We start from the raw sequence: 20,400 nt of genomic DNA on the forward strand, positions 1-20,400 counted from the left end.
AGTATCCGCCTAATGTGGACGGAGATATTTTGAAAAACGCTTCATATGGACGCCTGTCGTTTTTACTCGAAACCGGCGTTTTCAAAATTATCCGGTATAGTGTGGACATAGCCTTATTTTCATAGGTGCTGCCTGAATTCCTCCAGTATTGTGTGCGCGTTACTTTGGATTTCCAGCATCTGCAGAATCTGTTTATTCTGTAAATTTTAGCTGCCGTTCCCTGACATTCTTTACTGTCTCCTGTTAAGTACTGAAATCTCTCTCAAATTAGGCTTATAAAGTTAAAAATTTCTCTGCACGTTGAGTTTGGGAAAATGTACGTGCTTGATGGAAATTTTATTTCTTATTTTGGAAATAGGATATTAAGCGTTGTTTCAAGAACATTGATTCTGTTGATTCAGTACAAAACCCCATAATCTGGAAGCCAGTTATGATGCTGGCTAAATGAGATGAGAGAAGTAAAATCAAGGGAATATCTATTTACATCAACAGGCAACCCAAAATTCACACTATCGCCCTTGAGCCTGACATCTCCCATGACATTGCTATTCCCATTTCAATTGCAGATGATGGCAGGATTATTTATTTACTTAAACAACAGTTTAAAAAACAGTCCTGACGAAGGGTCTCGGCCTGAAACGTCGACTGCACCTCTTCCTAGAGATGCTGCCTAGCCTGCTGCATTCACCAGCAACTTTTATGTGTGTTATTTATTTACTTATTGTCTTTGTATTTACCTAGGTTGTCTTTTGCACATTGGTCATTTGTCATGTAGTTTTTCATTGATTCTATTGTATTTCTTTGTCCTACTGTGAACACCTGCAAGGAAATGAATCTCAGGGTAGTGTATAGTGATATATATGTACTTTTGACAATAAATTTACTTTGAACTTTAGTGTTGACCTAACCATGCTCTGTTGAATGTCTTATGGACAGATTTCCTTACCACCCAAGGGAGGAAAAAAATAATCAGTCTTGTTCGTCTGACGTGACTTGCACTTTGGGACACAGTGTGGCTGTCACTGACCAGCTAAAATGTGTCAGTTCCCAGTCATTCCTCACTCTTCAATTCCCTGACCACCAGTATTAGATTAGAAGTTACCTACTTGCCCTCTTTACCCCTTCCTTCAGTAGTGGGAAATAGTTTTACAAAAGAACAATTCCTGAATCAGTTGAACTTGCAGCACTGTTCCCTCTAACCTGCACGAGTGTGCGGCCACACAGTCACTAAAATGCTCCCTTGTACATCGCCGTTACCATGCAGCTAGAAAAAGTTTATGGAATGTGAAATAACTGTATTTCATTATACCCCTCAATTAATAAGTAAAATCAAAAGCATGCGAGTTTTCATTCTAAGTATTACAAAAAACATTTAATTTTTTTAAAAAGGGTATGTTGCTTTGCAGATTCCTCATTCGTAATCTTCCAATATAATCTTGATCAACAATCTTAGGGACGACTTTGCTGCCGTAATTCCTTCATTATTACTCTTTACTGACGCAGAATTGTTGAGGCAACTTTACTGATTCAGGTAAAAATGACCTGCTAGTAGAACTCAATAGGTTGAGCAGCATCTGTTGGAAGAAAAGAATGGTCAGCATTTCAGGCCAAAATCCTGCACCAGTGTTGACATGGTTCTAACCCAAAATGTCGGCAATTCCTTTCCCTCCCATAAATGCTGTTCCACCTACTGTGTTGCTCTACATTCTAGCATCTGTGGTTCTTTGTCTTCTCTTTTTCGTTATTAATTTCCTTACAGTCTAGAGTTGTATAACTATTGAGCAATTACTATGACTCACTGTTCAGTGTTCCCCAATTTTCATTAACAAGTGCTACCCAATTGTTTTTCTATCCAGCACGCCATTCCTCTCAGTGTCACAGTTAGAGTCAACATCAGAACTGGACAACAAATTGTTGAATTGCTTTATTATTGACACTCACTGGGGTAATAATATCTCCACCTCACTGATAATCAACACTGGTGCACTTCAAGAGTGTGTACTTAGCCCACTGATATACTCCTTCTACCCCTATGATGAGGCATAGCTCAAATGCCATCTATAAATTTGCTGACAAAAGAATTATGGTGAAGAGAATGTCAGATGGTAATGAGGAGACGCTCTGGAACATGAGAGGTCAGTTGGTTGAGTGGTGTCACAGCAACAACTTTGCACTCAACGCCAGTAAGATCAAGGAATTCATTGTGGACTTGAAGGGAAAGTCGAGAGAACACACCAGTCCTCATCAAGGGATCTGCAGTGGAAAAGGTGAGCGCTTTCAGGTTTTTGGGTGTCAACATCTGAGGTTCTATCCTGGGCCCAACATATTGATGCAATTACAAAGAGGTGATATTTCACCAGCAGCTTGAGAAGACTTGGTATGACACCAGAGGCTCTCTCAAATTTCTCCTCGTGTACCATGGAGAGCATTCTAATTGGTTGCATCACAATCTGTTATGGAGGGGTCAATGCACAGGATCAGAAAGTTGTCAGCCAGGCACTAACCTCAGCATCCAGGATGCCTTCAAAAGGTGATGCCTCAAAAAAGCAGCATCTGTCTTTAAGGATGGTAGCTCTCTTCTCATGTCTACCAACGAGAAGGTACAGGAACACTCAAATGCCTCAGGAACAGCTTCTTCCCCTCGGCCATCAGATTTCTGAATGGGCAATAGCCCATGAGCACTATCTCAGTATTTTTTTCCTCTTTTATTTGTACTTAACTTTTTTTAATACATACTTCGTGCATTTTATAGTTTTTCTTCATAGGCATTACGAAGTGCAGTGCGGGTAGACATTAAGTGCAAAGTTTTGATGTAGGTTGTGGGGTCAAGAATCCATTTTATCATACAAGTACAGCATTCAGTAATCTTATAAAAGTGGGATAGAAGCTGCCCTTGAACATGGTGGTCAGTGTTTTCAAGCCTTTGTCTTCCCAGTTGGGAAGTAGAAAAGAGTGATATCCAGGCTGGGTGAGTCTTTGATATTGTTGTGTGTCTCTGTCTGTCTGTGTGTGTCTCTCTCTCCCCCCCTCCCCCTCTTCCCCCTCCCCTCTTCCCCCCTCCCCCTCTTCCCCCTCCCCCTCTTCCCCCTCCCCTCTTCCCCCTCCCCTCTTCCCCCTCCCCTCTTCCCCCTCCCCTCTTCCCCCTCCCCTCTTCCCCCTCCCCTCTTCCCCCTCCCCCCCCAAGAGAGGTGGGATCTTTGTCAGAGTTTTATTTATATATATATATATATAATCAAAAAGCTTGAAACCTGTTTAAACTCATTCTGTTGACTAATCTATATATGCTTCATTGAGGTAAAATCCAAACTATTTAAGGGTTCATTTCCTTTTCTGCGTCTTTATTTCCTCTTTGTCAGGACGTGGTTGTTGACGCCCCCTGCCTTCCTTTTGCAAAAGTTGTCGATTCAAGTGGCATTTGTGTTTTGAGCACACAAATTTAAGTTGCTGCTGTAGATGGAGTATTTATTTGGCTCTTGACTGTGACTTACTTTGACTGAAGTTGAACTTGGGTGCTGTCCCTGTTTTTGGTCATTCAGGATCCTTCCTATTATTTTGAAAAATGTGAAAGTATCCTGTGTCCTGGCCAAAATTTACCTCACATAAAACGCTCAGCTTTTAAAGTAAAAATGATCAAAGTGTGCATATGTTACCATGAGATTTATTTTCTTTCAGGCATTTACAGGACAATAACATAAAATTTACATAAATAAAGCAAGACAAACACAGCTAATGAGCAAAAGAAGGCAAATTGTGGAAATAAAAATTACTTATTGAATACACTTTGTTTTCTTTTTTTTTCTATTCCTGGCCATTGGTGTTTCCATACCAGTCTGTGTTGCAACCTGTTAGGATATTCTTCAGTTTGCATCTATAGAAGTTTGTCAGTAATCGACACAAACTTCTAAGAAAGTAGAAGTGCTGCTGTGCCTTATTTGTAATGACACTTGGGTGCTGGCGCCAGGAATTTAAAGGTACTGTCTATCCCTGATTTCCCTTAATGAGGACAGGCTCTGGATCTCCGTGCTTGCTCCTGCTGTAGTGAATAATCAGTTATTCGGTTTTGCTGATGTTGTGTGAGAAGTTGAAAGGAAACAAGCTCGAGTATTATCAGATTTTCATTTGTGATAAACTATGTGTGAGTTGGCTGCCTTCATTACAATAGTGCTTTCAAAATGCGCTTCAAGAACTGATATTCTTTGCATTTCCGGAGGTCATGAAATGGCAGTGTAGAAATTCAGGTTTGTGCTTGGGTGGAAGATATGCTGCTGAGCGGAGGCCTCTGTCAGTCAGGTTGACCATGGATGTTGTGTCCTAGCTGTCTAGATACGCGAACCTGGTCAGCACGATAAGGAGAGTAAACTGTTGCCCTTGTAGGATGTTTACCCCTCCACGCATCTGATGAACCTAAAGGAACAGCAGAGACTGATAGTTTGGCATCAGCAATCTCAGGAGTCCCCAGTCAGCAATGAACTCAAAATAGGATTGCCTTGGGGACTCCAGCTCTGGATTTTTCCCTCGGGGTTTACTTCCAAAGCCTTCCCCATGAGTGTGTAACCACGAGGCAGCAGTGGTTTGAGATCTGAGTTTTTCTAGCCATGACTGACAATCCCCATCTGCCCAAAGGGACATGTTTTAAGGCAACAATAAACTGCATTTTCCCCTTCTCCTGTCAGTAGAAACAGTTCTGCCAGGATTAGTAGCTAAGCGAGAAGTGAAGGCCAGGAAATGGACTTGGTTGTCAGAGACTATTTGAGTCTTACGCCATTGGGAGCATTTAATAGCTCCCACTACGGGAGCTATCCCCACAATCACCTCCCAACTCATCCACCTCCAGTGACATTTGCAGGCCTCTCCCAGCACATCCTTCGTTGTTGAAGCAAATTATGTATTTCATTGTAGAAGATATATTCACAAAGTATTTAACAAAATGCCAATTGTAAGTAATGTAGTGGTTCTCTCCATAACAACATGGAATTGTGTTTTGCCTAAGCTTTGGGTGCTGAATTTGCATATTCAGTAACACATAAGCTTCCTTCTGGTTCTCCTTCACAAAGACACACAGATTTATTAACTGACACGGTGCTGCAGCACAGTGGTGTAGCGGTTAGAGTCCAGCACAAGCATGATGAGCTGATTGTGCTCCTGTGCTTACAGGGGAGTTCAATAAAAGATGCACTCTGTAAATTCTCAAACCATTTTGCAAATCCTTTCAGGAATGTGAAATTCACGTGGAGTGGTTGGACCAGTGATTTGTTCAAATGGAACCTGATTATGCACATGAAGGAGATTGGAATAGGGAACCAAGAAGTTTGAGATAATTAGAGAAAGTGGAAAATCGAATACCATATAAACAGTAATATGAACAATGGAGTCATAGAGAAGTACAGTATAGAAAAAGGCCAACTAGACCATTTAATCTGCTTACTCCCATCAACCTGCACAGGGACTATAGCCCTCTATATCTCTACTATCCAAACTTCATTGAAACATTGAAATCGAGCTCGCATGGACTACTTGTGCTGGCAGCTCAATCCACATTCTCACAACCCTCTGAATGAAGAAGTTTCCCCTCTTGTTCCCCTGAACCTTTCACTTTTCACCCTTAACCCATGACATCTGGTTGTAGTACCACCCAACCTCTGTGGAAAAAGCCTGCTTGCATTTATCCTATCTATACCCCTCATAATTCTGTGTACCTGTACCAAATCTCCTTTCAATCTTCTACATTCCAAAGAATACAGTCCTAAACTATTCAGTCTTTGCTTAGAACTCAGGTCCCCCAGACCCAGAAACATCCTTGTAAATTTTCTCTGCGCTCTTTCAACCTTACTTACATCTTTCCTGTACATAGGTGATCAAAAATGTACACAATACTCCGAATTGGGCCTCACCAGTGTCTTATACAACTTCAACATAACATCCCATCTTTTGTCCTTAATACATTGATTTATGAAGGCCAATGTGCCAAAAACTTTATTTACCACCCTATCTACCTGTGACACCACTTTCAGTGAATTATGTACTCGTATTCCTAGATCCCTTTGTTGGACCATACTTAGTGCCCAAAAGTTCCTATCTTTTAAGAACTAATACCAGGTTTTAAGATTACTTTGGTATTAAATAGATTATTTTTCTCTGTTAATCAATACTGTTTTGAAGATGGTTCACTAAGCTAAAAGCAGAACAGTATAATATCATCTCAAATTCCAAAAGTAGACTTCTCTTAGATGTAGTGAATACAATTGGATTTGGTGCTCAGTTATTCCACCAAAGCATTAGGGTTTCTAACCCTGGGTTAGATCGGTGGGTTGCTGGGCAGTGTGGCTCATTGGGCCTGAAGGGCCTCTTCTGCACTGTATTTCGAAATAAAATAACTGAGATCTATTTATGCATCCCAAAATGTTTCTCAACAGCTGTTGCAAGCACTGTCATGGTTGTAATTTGATTATTGCAGCTGGATATTTATCCTCATTTGTTCTGTATAAAAAGAACACTTCCTTTTATGTTGTGAGATGTGTTATTTTAGCACTGCAATGCATTGCATTCCATTTGTAAAACACTTATGTATAAAATTGTTGCTATTTACAAACTATAAGTTTATTTATTTAGAGATACAGTGCTGAACTGGTACTTCCCAGCCCAGTGAGCCGTACGGCCCAGCAACCCACCTATTTAACCCTAGTTTTATCACAGGACAATTTACAATGACTAATTAACTTACTAACCAGTACAGTCTGTCTTTAGGGTATTGTGGAAACCCACACGTTCATGGGAGGGGGGGGCGGGGGGGGGGAAACGTACAAGCTCCTTACAGATTATATCGGAATTGAACTCTGAGCTCCTGACACCTTGAGCTGTAATAGCATTGCGCGAACCACTATGCTATTGCAGCACTACCATAAGACATAGGAGCACAATTAGGTCATTCAGCCCATCAAGTGTGCTCTGCCATTCCATCCATGGCTGATCCCGGATCCCACTCAACCCAATACACCTGCCTTCTCACCATATCCTTTGATACAATGACCGATCAGGAAGCTATCAACTTCCACCTTAAATATACCCACGGACTTGGCCTCCACTGCATTCTCTGGCAGAGCATTCCACAGATTTACTACTCTCTGGCTTTAAAAAATTCTTCCTTGCCTCTGTTCTAAAAGGTTGCCCCCTCAATATTGAAGCTGCATCCTCAAGTTCTGGATACCCCACCATAAGAAATATCCTCTCCTCATCACCCTATTTAGTCCTTTTATCATTTGGTAGGTTTCAATGAGGTACCCTTGCATTCTTCTAAATTCCAGTGAGTACAGGCCCAATGGTGCCAAACGTTCCTCATACGTTAACCCCCTTCATTCCCAGAATCATCCACGTGAACCTCCTCTGGACTCTCTCCAATGACAGTGCATTTCTGCAGATGCTGGAAGCCCGGAGTAACACACAAAACAGGACCTTATGAAGGGTCTCAGCTTGAAACTTCAACTCATTATTCTACATAGAATAATAATGACCTGCTGAGTTCCTCCCGCATTCTGTGAGCGTTACCAGAAGGGGCTAGTTTAGTTGGGCATTTGATTACTAATTAAGTTCATTCAGTTCAATCAGTAGGACTTTGGTGAAGGGCCTGTACTTGTGCTGTCCTGTTCTATGTTCTACGAAGGGGCAGATCAATTTTAGAACTCAGCTAAAGAGACATTTTCTGTGGGCACCCTTAGATTAGGCACCAATTAGTAGGACCCACAAAACAATGAAATGACCAGGGAGGTGCGGGGGCGGGGTCTCACTGAAACCTGAAAGGCCAGATAAAGTGAATGTGGAGAGGATGTTTCAAATAGTGGACGAATATAGGACTAGAGGGCATAGTCTTGGGGTAGGAGGCTGACCCCCTTGGAGCAGAGATGAGGACTTTTGTTTTTGCAATCGAATTTCAGCACACCATGTTACTTCAGGCTGAACCCTATCTGTACATGCTCTACCTCAAGGATCCACACTCCATTATCATTGGGCATTGGGTATGTTTAAAGCAGAGGTTGATAGTAAGGGCATCAAAGATTACTGGGAGATCTATTTAAGATGGAAATAGGTAAACATGTGAGAGATCAAGGAATTGAAAGGAACTGGCCCAGGAGAGACTTTGAGACAAGCGTAGACATGCCATGATCACTTAAGATGGCAAGGCAGACATGAGGAGCCTGCTGTCCCCTTTCTACAATATTCCTGTTTTTAGATGTGGAGTTTCAAAATCTATCATTTTAATTCTAGCACTTTTTTCATTGTGTAATCTAATCACTATGTGAACAGGAGTTCAAGCAACTTATTCTAGAGGGACAATTATAAAATGGATTGGCTTGGTTGACTTATTAAAAAGAATGCCCTTTGTCTTAATATTTATTTTAACCGGTGGAACAATTAAAAAATACACTTTTAAGGTGCTTGCACTTGGTTATAAAAAAATCTTAAGCCTTTAAACTGAATCATAGAATAAATTAGTTTGAACTCCCTAGCCTTATTCTCTCCTAATTTAGATTTTGATTTTTTGATATGCAATATTAAATTTTCATTTGGCATTTCATTAAAAAAATCATTCCTTCTTTGATTATCTGTTTAAATGTTTTCTTAATTAAGTGTATTTTTTGTCTGCTTGCAAGAGCCACAAATGATTACCATGCTCTGATGTTCAATCTAAGTATCTAACTTAAATTAAATAATTATTTATCCCAAAGTTCTTTTCCACTGAGAAGTAGATACCAAAGCAGATAAATGCACAATTCTACACAATTCAAGTAAGTTCACCAATGCCTCTATTTCCTGAGGAGTTGGATTATGCGCATCTATACTCGTGTCGTGCACGGAAACAGCCCCTTTGGCTCATCAAATCCCCGATCAACTATTAGTCTGTCTATTCCCATTTACCTGCAATTGGACGATAGCACTCCATGTGACTATCCAAACCACCAACAGGACCACAGCCTTGTCTTGATTTGGAGACTTGGGTGTCTCAAAAACTTGGAGAGCTATGCTGGCTGGAGTCAAAGCTTTACGCTTTGGCTTTTGATAGGGTCACCCATGCCAAGCAATCAAATGGTAAGAACCAGACTAAAGGTGGCCTACTAGTCCTCGAGGTTTTGGGGGTTCAGCTCAGGGCTAACAACCCTGACTGGGGTGAAAACAAAACTGGAACAGCAATCTTTCTACATCTGAGTGCCACGGTATTCCTGAGTCTCCATCTGACACTTGCATGACTGACAATAGTGAAAGCGAGAATAAGCTACTAACATGATAACGGAAGCCCTGAACACCCCCCAAAAATAGAGATTCTTCATTACTGCCCCAAATGCTAGCAGTGTAACAGGCAGTAAGTACCTATCCAAACTTCTCTTAAATGTTGAAATTGAACCCGCCTCTACCAATTCCACTGGTAGCTCGTTCTGCACTCTCACCACCCTCTCGTGAAAAAGTTTCCCCTTGTGTTCCTGTTAAATATTTCACCCTTCACTCAACCCATGTCCTCAAAATCTAATCTTGCCCAATAAGAATCATGCTGAAACATGAAATTGAGTTAAGTCTTTAAATCTTCAGTATTAACGCTCTCTCAATGGAGCTATTTTGGTTCCTATTGTTGTGGTTTAATGCTGTTTGTTTAATGTGTAATGTCATTTTCCAGTACACAAATGTAAAGGAAAACGATTCGAAGCAGTACAAAAAAAACAATAAGCTTTAAAAAAAACACTAAATAAATACTTCAGATAGAATGCATAAGCAGTTTCAATTGCAGTAAAGCAGAGTTTCAAGTATTTAAAGTGCTTTGCATCTGAGTGTAAGGAAACATCTGAAACTGTAAGCCTTTATTGTTTCCTGAAAAATCATTATGGATCACCATAAGATTGTTTTGTTTTCTTCACGGTGGCATCAAGATTTTGTCTGGGAGCAATTAAAATTAATTGTTAGGAGCTGAATGATGACAGGGAGGCCTATAATTAATGGGATTATATAGTGTAGTGAAGGAGGTAATAACTAAAAATGCATCTAAAATGGAAATTATTTTAAGAATATAAGGTTTCAGTATTGTGAGCAAACTTTATTCGATCATTGACTCTTGAAGAGCACATTTTTAGTGGGCCCCTGAGATTGTGAAATTTGGATTCAAATTCATGTTCAGAGTCGTGTTTATGTTTGTTATCACTGATATATCGTGAAATTTGTTTGGTGCATTGCAGTGCAATACCATAGCATAGTAATGGGGGATAAAGAAAGGGCATATGAACTTAATGGGTACTTTGCATCAGTCTTCACTGCAGAAGATACTAGAAGTCTCCCAGAGGTCTGTGAGTGTCAGGGAGCAGGAGTAAATGCCATTGGTTTTACAGTGGAAAAAGTGCTAGGCAAACTCAAAGGTCTTAAGGTGGATAAATCACCTGGACCAGATGGACTACATCCCAGAGTCCTGAGAGAAGTTGCTGAATAGATAACGGATCTATTGGTCATGATCTTTCAAGAGTCATTCGATCCTGGCCTGGTCCCAGAGGACTAGAAGATTACAAATGTCTTTCCACTCTTTAAGAAGGGAAGAAGTCAAAAGAAAGGAATTATAGGCCAGTTAGCTTAACCTCATTGTTTGGGAAAGTGTTGGAGTCTATTATTAAGGATGATATTTCAGGTTATTTGGTAGACTAATGATAAAATTCAGCATGGTTTCTGTAAGGGGAAATCTTGCCTGATAAATCTGTAATTTTGTAGAAGTAACAAGCAGGGTGGACAAAGGAAAGGCAGTGGATGTCATTTACTTGGATTTTCAGAAGCTATTTGATAAGGTGCCACACACGAGGCTGCTTAATAGGATAAAATCCTGTGGCGTGACAGGAAAGATATTGGCATGGATAGAGGAATGAGTGGGAATAAAGGGGACCATTCCAGCTTTTCACATCGTTTGCCAAGAATGCCTACCGTGCCATTCCACGCCCTCACTTTGGGAAGTCTGATCACCTAGCTGTACTTCTACTCTCTGAGTATAGACAGAGACTGAAGACTGCAACACCAGCAGTGAGGACCAAGGAGGTATGGACAAGGGAAGCACAGGAGTGCCTACAGGACTGCTTTGAATTGGTGGACTGGACTGTATTCAGGGATTCATCTTCGAACCTGGATGAATATGCTGCAGTTGTTACCGACTTCATTAAAACCTGTGTGGATGAGTGTGTGCCCACAAAAATTTACTGTACATTCTCAAATCAAACACCGTGGATGAACAAGGAAGTACATCGTCTGCTGAAGGCTAGATCTGTGGCATTTAAGTCTGGCAACCCAGGCCTGTACTAGAAAACCAGGTATGATTTGCAGAGGGCTATTTCAAGGACAAAGAGACAATTTTGAACGAGGTTGAAGGAAACGTCCAATGCATGGCAACTCTGACAGGGTTTGCAAGATATTACTTCCGACAGAGCAAAACCTAATAGCATGAATGGCAGCGATGCTTCACTACCAGATGAACTCAACGCCTTCAATGCAGGCTTTGAAAGGGAGAACACAACTATAGCTGTGAAGATCCCTGCTGCATTTGATGACCCCTGTGATCTGGATCTCAGAGTCCGATGTTAGGCTGTCTGTAAAGGGAGTGAACCCTCACAAGGGAGAATGTCCCGATGGAATACCTGGTAAAGCTCTGAAAACCTGTGCCAACCAACTAGCAGGAGTAGTCAAGGACATTTTCAACCTCTCACTGCTACGAGAAGAAGTTCCACTTGCTTCAAAAAGGCAACAATTATACCAGTGCCTAAGAAGAATAATGTGGGCTGTCTTAATGACTATCGCCCGGTAGCACTCACGTCAGCAGTGATGAAATGCTTTGAGAGGTTGGTCATGACTAGACTGAACTCCTGCCTCAGCAAGGACCTAAACCCATTGCAGTTTGTCTAGCGCCACAATAGGTCAACAGCAGACGCAATCTTAATAACTATCCATACAGCTTTAGACCATCTAGACAACAGAAACACCTATGTCAGGATGCTGTTCATGGACTGTAGCTCAGCATTTAATACCATCATTCCTACAATACTGATTGAGAAGTTGCAGAATCTGGGCCTCTGTACCTCCCTTTGCAGTTGGATACTAGACTTCCTAACTGGAAGGCCACAATCTGTGTGGATGCTGATAACATCTCCTCCTTGCTGACGATCAACACTGGCGAACCTCAGGGGTGTGTGCTTAGCCTCTGCTCTGCCCTCTATATACACATGACTGTGTGGCTAGGCATACCTCAAATACCATCCATAAATTTGCTGTTGAAACAACCATTGTTAGTAGAATCTCAGGTGGTGACGAGAGGTCATACAGGAGGGAGATATACCAACTCGTGGAATGGTGCCGCAGCAACAACCTGGCACTCAATGTTAGTAATAAAAAGAGCTGATTGTGGAATTCCAGAAGGGTAAGACAAAGGAACATATACCAATCCTCATAGAGGGATCAGAAGTGGAGAGAGTGAGCAGCTTCAAGTTCCTCATTGTCAAGATCTTTGAGAATCTAACCTGGTTATAAAGAAGGCAAGACAGCGGCTATACTTTATTAGGAATTTGAAGAGATTTGGCATGTCAACAAATACACTCAAAAGCTTCTATAGTTGTACCGTGGAGAGCATCCTGACAGGCTGCAGCACTGTCTGGTATGGAGGGGCTACTGCACAGGACCAAAAGAAGCTGCAGAGGGTTGTAAATCTAGTCAGCTCCATCTTGGGCACTAGCCTACAAAGTACCCAGGACATCTTAAGGTAGCAAAAGGCAGAAAGGCAGCATCCATTATTAAGGACCTCCAGCACCCAGGACATGTCCTTTTCTCACTGCTACCATCAGGTAGGAGGTACTGAAGCCTGAAGGCACACACTCAGCAATTCAGGAACAGCTTCTTCCCCTCTGCCATCTGATTCCTAAATGGACATTGAATCTTTGGACACTACCTCACTTTAAAAAAAAAAATACAATATTTCTGTTTTTGCACGGTTTTTAATATATTCAATGTACGTAGTTGATTTGCTTGTTTGTTTATTATTTTTGTTATTGTTATTTTATTTGTTATCATTTATTTATTTTTTCTCTGTTAGATTGTATTGCATTGAACTGCTGCTGCTAAGTTAACAAATTTCACATCACAAGCCGGTGATAATAAACCTGTTTCTGATTTAAATAGTGGAATTGATGGCTTTATGGCAAAGTTTGTGGATGATGTGAAGTTTGTGAAGATAGGTGGAGGGGTAGGTAGTGCTGAGGAAGCAATGCGATTGCAGCAGGATTTCGTCAAATTGGAAGAATGGGCAAAATAGTAGCAGATGGAATACAGTGTTGGTAAATGTACGATGATGCGTTTTGGCAAAAGGAACAATAGTGCAGACAATTATCTAAATGAGGAAGAAGATTCAAACATCAGAGGTACAGAAGGACTTCGAAGCCCTTGTGCAAGACTTCCTAACAATTAATTTGGCTGATTTGGGTCTCTTCTCACTGGAATTTAGAAGAATGTGTGGTGATATCATTGAAACCTACCGAATGTTGAAAGAACTAGGTCGGGTGGAGGTGGAGAGGATGTTACCTGTGGTGGGGGTATCCAGAATTGGAGAGCACAGTCTCAAAATTGGGGGGCAACCTTTCACAACAGAGGTGAAGGGGAATTTTTTTAGCCAGAAAGTAGTAAATCTGTGGAATGCTCTGCCATAGACTGCAGTGGAGGCCAAGTCCATGGGTATATTTAAGGTGAAAGATGATAGTTTCCCAATCAGTCAGGGCATTGAATGATATGGTGAGAAGGCATGTGCATGGGGTTGAGTGGGATCTGGAACTACCATGATGGAATGGTGGAGCAGACTCACTGGCTGAATGACCTAATTCTGCTCCTGTGTCTTATGGTCTTATGGTAGTGGTTAGCACACCACTATTACAGCTCTGGGATAGCAGAGTTCACTTCCAGCATCGTCGAAGGAAGTTTGGGTTTCCTCAGGGTGCTCTGGTTTCTTCCCACAGTTCAAAGACATACTGGTTAGTACATAAGTTAGTTGGTCATTGTAAATTATGCTATGATTAGCCTAAGGTTAAATAAATGGGCTGTTGAGCAGTGCGACTCATTGGAGTGAAAGGACCTGTTCTGTGCTGTATCTCTAAATAGTGATTGTGGGCTCTCATTGGTCAGGATCAACCATGGACGTTGCATAATAGCTATCTGGATATGCAAGTACGATATGGAGAGCAAGCTGTTGCTCCACGCATCTGAAACCCAAAGGAACTGTAGGGACCAATACAGTTTGGTACCAGCAGCATCGCAGGAGTTGCCAGTCAGCGTTGAACTTAACATAGGACTGCCTAAGGGACTCCAGCTCCTGATTTTTCCCTCTGGGTTTAGTCCTGGTTCCTTCCCCATGAGTGGGTTTGAGATCAGAGTTTTCCTTCTGGGTGATCAGCCAACCGCTGACAAGCCCCATCTGGTTTTAAGGTGCCAGTAACCCATTTCTGCCCCTTCTCCTGTCAGTAGTAACTGTTCACCCAGGCTTAGTAGTTAAGCCACATGTGAAGGTCGGGAGCTGGACTTGGTTTTCAGAGGCTATGTGTGAGACACGCCATTGGGAGCATTTAATAGATAGTGGGAGCTTGTCTCTATTACCACTCCAGGTTATAACAATCTTGAGGAACCAATAAATAAATACATTAAAAATTACTAAGTTGCAATAAGAAATATATTTAAAAAGTTAGTGGTGCAAAAAGAGCAAAATAGTGAGCGTAGTGTTCATGGATTCATAGACTGTTCATAAATTTGGTGGTGGAGGGGAAAAAGCTGTTCCTAAAACATTGTTTGTTTTCAAGCTGTTATACCCTCCTACCTGTTGGTAGTAATGAGAAGAGGGTATGTCCTCCGGTGGAGGGGGGGGCGGGGTCGACCTTAATGATGGATGCTGTCTTTGAGGCGTCACCTTTTGAAGATATCCTCAGTGGCTCTTCACAATCCTCCCAATCGGCAATAGAGTGTGTGATTTTTTTTTATTGGTTAGCAGAAAGTATGTTGTTCAAGTTGTCCTTCATCTTGTGACAGCTTGGATCAGTAACAGGTCATTGGCTGCAGTTGAGGTCCAGACTGAGGTTCTGAGCTTGTCCTGCTCTGACATTCACTTGATTATACTTTACAGCAAAGCTGAAAGGGATGTTGAGGGAAACCTCTTGGAAGTAAATAAACAGTCAGAGTTTCAGGCCAGTACCCTTCTTCAGGATTGGAAAGAAAGGGGGAAGATGCCAGAATAAAAAAAGGTGCGGGGAAGGGAATGAGGACTGCCGAGAAGATGATAGAATGGTGAAAAATCACCTCTTCGTTCAAGTGTACAGTGGTATGATTCAGCAAGATGACACAAAGCCATCAATTCCGTCATCTAAATCATTAACATGATAGTTGAAAAGCAGTCCCAACACTGACATTTGCATAACGCCACTGATCACTGGCAGTCAATCAGAAAAGACCCCATTTGTTCCCATTCTTTGCCTCCTGCCAGTAAGCCAAACTTCTATCCATGCTAGTAACTATCTTCTAATATGATGGGCTGTTAGCTTGTGTGCCAGGCTCACGTGCAATTCCCTGTCAGAAGCCTTCTGCAAATTCAAGTAAACAACATCCACTGACTCTCCTTTGTCTATTTTATTTGTTATTTCCTCAGAGTTCCTACAAATCAGTAAGACAACATTTCCTCTGAAGGAAACCATGCCAACATTGGCCTACTTTGTCACGTGCCCCAATTGCCCTGAAACCTCATCCTTAATAATGGACTCCCAGCATCTTTCTAAATCTGCTCCAATGTCTTATAGTTACCATAGCCAAGGTCCGGAATTTTCTTTATTGGGTGTTTTCACATAGGTTGAGTAGTGTGTCGGGTATCACAGAGGATTTCAGAATTTCAGCATACTGTGTTACTTTGGACTGAAACCCTATCCCCACCTGCTCTGTCTCAAGGAGAAACCGGGGAATTATAGACCGGTTAACCTGACATTGGTGGTGGGGAAACTGCTAGAGTCAGTCATCAAAGATGTGATAACAGCACATTTGGAAAGCGGTGAAATCATCGGACAAAGTCAGCATGGATTTGTGAAAGGAAAATCATGTCTGACGAAGTTCATAGAATTTTTTGAGGATGTAACTAGTAGAGTGGATAGGGGAGAACCAGTGGATGTGGTATATTTGGATTTTCAAAAGGCTTTTGACAAGGTCCCACACAGGAGATTAGTGTGCAAACTTAAAGCACACGGTATAGGGTTAAGGTATTGATGTGGATAGAGAATTGGTTGGCAGACAGGAAGCAAAGAGTGGGAATAAACGGGACCTTTTCAGAATGGCAGGCAGTGACTAGTGGGGTACCGCAAGGCTCAGTGCTGGGACCCCAGTTGTTTACAATATATATTAATGACTTGAATGAGGAATTAAATGCAGCATCTCCAAGTTTGCGGATGACGCGAAGCTGGGCGGCAGTGTTAGCTGTGAGGAGGATGCTAAGAGGATGCAGGGTGTTAGGTGAGTGGGCAAATTCATGGCAGATGCAATTTAATATGGATAAATGTGAAGTTATCCACTTTGGTGGCAAAAACAGGAAAACAGATTATTATCTGAATGGTGGCCGATTAGGAAAAGGGCAGGTGCAACGAGACCTGGGTGTCATTATACACCAGTCATTGAAAGTGGGCATGCAGGTACAGCAGGCGGTGAAAACGGCGAATGGTATGCTGGCATTTATAGCAAGAGGATTCGAGAACAGGAGCAGGGAGGTACTACTGCAGTTGTACAAGGCCTTGGTGAGACCACACCTGGAGTATTGTGTGCAGTTTTGGTCCCCTAATCTGAAGAAAGACATCCTTGCCATAGAGGGAGTACAAAGAAGGTTCACCAGATTGATTCCTGGGATGGCAGGACTTTCATATGATGAAAGACTGGATGAACTAGGCTTATACTCATTGGAATTTAGAAGATTGAGGGGGGATCTTATTGAAACGTATAAAATCCTAAAGGGATTGGACAGGCTAGATGCAGGAAGATTGTTCCCGATGTTGGGGAAGTCCAGAATGAGGGGTCACAGTTTGAGGATAATGGGGAAGCCTTTTAGGACGAAGATTAGGAAAAAACTTCTTCACACAGAGAGTGGTGAATCTGTGGAATTCTCTGCCACAGGAAGCAGTTGAGGCCAGTTCATTGGCTATATTTAAGAGGGAATTAGATATGGCCCTTGTGGCAAAGGGATCGGGGGTATGGAGGGAAGGCTGGTACAGGGTTCTGAGTTGGATGATCAGCCATGATCATACTGAATGGCGGTGCAGGCTCGAAGGGCCGAATGGCCTACTCCTGCACCTGTTTTCTATGTTTCTATGATCCCTACTCCATTATTGTTGGATATATTTAAAGTGGATATTGATAGACTCTTGATTAGCAAGGGCATCAAAGATTTTGGTAAGATGCTGGGCGAATGCGGTTGAGAGGGATAATGCTGTCAGTGGCCACTCTGTTTGGTATCTCCTGTGGTGTCCTGCTGCTGCAGCCCATCCACTTCAAGGTTTGATGTGCTGTGCGTTCAGCAGTACTCTACCTCACACCACTGTTATAACGTGGTTATTTCAGTACTGTTGCATTTCTATCAAAACAGGGATCATGTGGTAGTGTTCATGGACGGTTCCGAAATTTGATGGAGAAGAAGCTGTTCCTAAATACATACTGCCAGGGTAACAGTTGACACAGATCAGATGAATATTCAGAAGGGAGCAAGAACGAGAGAATGAGGATCAAGGGAGTGGGATTAATTAGATAACACTTGGGTGGAGCCGGTACATCCTCCTGTTCTTTAACAGTTATGTCTGTATATAGAGTTTGATAATAAGTTTACTTTGAAATTGAGTGGGGGAGGGGGTGAAATTAACCTGGGATTAAATATTGATCATCGTTCTTCATTGGCTTCTGTGTGTTGTGAGAATCGTAGATGAAACCTAGAAATGGGCATTGATTTGTAAGTCTTGCAAAAGGTCGAACAATTGGAAAATATCACAGGATATCTGCTGGCACCTAAACAGGAATCTTCATCTTTCAGAGAGAAAAGATTTTGAGAAAAAAGCCTAGTAGTTTATCATCTTTATGACTGGTGTAAACGTGGGCTATGAATATTTCTGAAGTATTTTCAGAAAGTTCTGTGGTTTCTCACAGGCTCACACACAGGAAGTATTGTTTTAGCTTAAACTTTTCCACTTTCAGACTTTTTAAAAAATAAATTGATGTTCAGAGATTTCAACCTTTAGAATAGTTTTAAAATCAAAAAAAATTTGAACCTGATTGATAAAAATAGATTTTTAAATGAACTTAAGTGGACATTATGGATTGATACTGTTTCACGTCAACAGGAAAGTGCAGAAGTAGCTCGGCGCGTGGTCAAACTGCTGATTGGAGTGGCAATCTTTTGGTTACAGACAGGAAGTTTGCTCAATTTAGACCCCAGCTACTTTTAGAATTGTAATGTGCAACATATTTGGTACAGTTATTAATTGTTATAAAAGCCTTTAATGTGACCCAAAGAGGCAGATGGCCCAACCAAAGGATCAGATCGGTTGCCAGTCCACAGGGCCAGAGTCATGCAAAACTTCATCAGCTCTGGTTAAATTGGAAGTCTTAGCAAGTAGAATTTTTCACAGACAAAAGGTGCCTACTGCCGAACAAAATCAGTATGTGGAAATTGATGGTGTCTGTGTCTCTGGATATACTCTCCTTTGGGATAATTGTAGTAAGTTTACATTTATATCTAATGTTTCTGTATAAAATCGCCTAAAATATGGTATATAACTGTGGTTAAGCCTTGCTGCTACTGAATTACCCTTCAGACTTATTTGTGTTCAAAGTTTGTTCTATCAACATCTTTAGGCCATTGTACAGGGGAACGAATCAGTATATTTCAGCCACATGCGGAAAATGCTGGAGGGACTAACATGTCAAACCTATCGAATATTGAAAGTCCCAGATAGAGTGGATGTGGTTAAGATGTTTTCTATAGTGGGGGGGGGGTTTAGGACCAGAGGGTAGAACCACAGAATAGAGGGGCATTCATTTAGAACAGAGATGAAGAGGAACTTTAGCTGAAGGTTAGTGAATCTGTGGAATTCATTGCTGTGGAGGCCAACTCACTGGGTGTATTTAAAGTGGAGGTTGATAACTTGATTAGCCAGAGCGTCAGAGGTTAAGTAGAGAAAGCAGAAAAGTGGGGTTAAGTGGGATAATAAATCAGCCGTGATAGAATGGCAGAACAAACTCAATGCGTTGAATGGCTTAATTCTGCTCCTACGTCTTATGGTCTTATTGATGGAGGGAAGCTAACTGTTGATATTTTGGATTGAGACCCTCAAGATCCAATGTTCACCCTCCCACATCGTTTCCTCTCTTGCTAAAAGTCCTCCTGATATGTTACTCAATTCCATGCGTAGTTGTGATGGAAGCAGACTAACATGCAGCAAAAAGCACTGGTAACGTGTAATATTTCTTTGTGTACAGTTTCACCAGCAGTCATTAACAAACAAGTAAATGAGCTGTTCTTATTTTTCTCCATCTCAGAATCTGAATCAGATTTATTATCAATGGCATATGTCATGAGATTTGCAGCAGCAATACAGTACAGTATTTTTTTTTTAAAGTGTGTTCCACGCACCCACCAGTCTCTGTGTAAACAAACCTACCTCTGACATAGACTTTTCCTCCAATCAACTTAAAATTATGCCCCCTCATATTAGGCATTTCTGTTCGGGGGTGGGGGGAGTAGCTGGCTGTACCCCTCATCTTTTACTCCTCCTCAATTCACTTCTCATCCTCCTTAGCCCTGACTCACTCACCCTATCCTCATAAGATATGGTATCCGATCCAGGCACTGCTAAATCTCCTCTGAACCCTCCCTTAAGTTTCCACATCCCTCCAGTCCTGGTGATCAGAGCTGAACACAATACTGCAAGCGTGGTCTAGCTGGAGTTTTATAGATCTGTGGTGTTACCTTGCGGCTCTGAATTCAATCCCCTAGCTAATGAAGGCCAACATTCCATATGCCGCCTTAACCAGCTTGTGCAGCAAATTTGTGAAAGTGGAACCGGCTTAACTTTAACCAGTGTTAACGATAGGAATTCTGCAGATGCTGGAAATTCAAGCAACACACATCAAAGTTGCTGGTGAACGCAGCAGGCCAGGCAGCATTTCTAGGAAGAGGTACAGTCGACGTTTCAGGCCGAGACCCTTTGTCAGGACTCCTGACGAAGGGTCTCGGCCTGAAACGTCGACTGTACCTCTTCCTAGAGATGCTGCCTGGCCTGCTGTGTTTAACCAGTGTTGTTTAATTTATAGTGGCTAAAATGCATTCTATTGTGCTTTACACCATTTTTT

The 20,400-nt window shown here is 41.7% G+C and overlaps 1 protein-coding gene across 2 annotated transcripts in view; it reads left to right on the forward strand.

The window, feature by feature from the left end:
* prkacba (protein kinase, cAMP-dependent, catalytic, beta a) overlaps positions 1–20,400 on the forward strand; it is a 228,937-nt gene that overhangs the window by 93,374 nt on the left and 115,163 nt on the right. The window contains exon 1 of one of the 2 annotated variants that reach the window (XM_063064776.1): positions 18,546–18,766. The exons of the other annotated variant lie outside the window; for it this stretch is intronic. Coding sequence (XP_062920846.1) covers positions 18,568–18,766 — 199 coding nt within the window. The 5' untranslated portion in view covers positions 18,546–18,567. Of the gene's footprint in view, positions 1–18,545; positions 18,767–20,400 lie in introns of those variants that run through there. 2 annotated transcript variants of the gene reach the window in all.

The sequence above is a fragment of the Mobula hypostoma genome, chromosome 12 (assembly GCF_963921235.1).
Source record: "Mobula hypostoma chromosome 12, sMobHyp1.1, whole genome shotgun sequence".
Taxonomy (NCBI): domain Eukaryota; kingdom Metazoa; phylum Chordata; class Chondrichthyes; order Myliobatiformes; family Myliobatidae; genus Mobula; species Mobula hypostoma.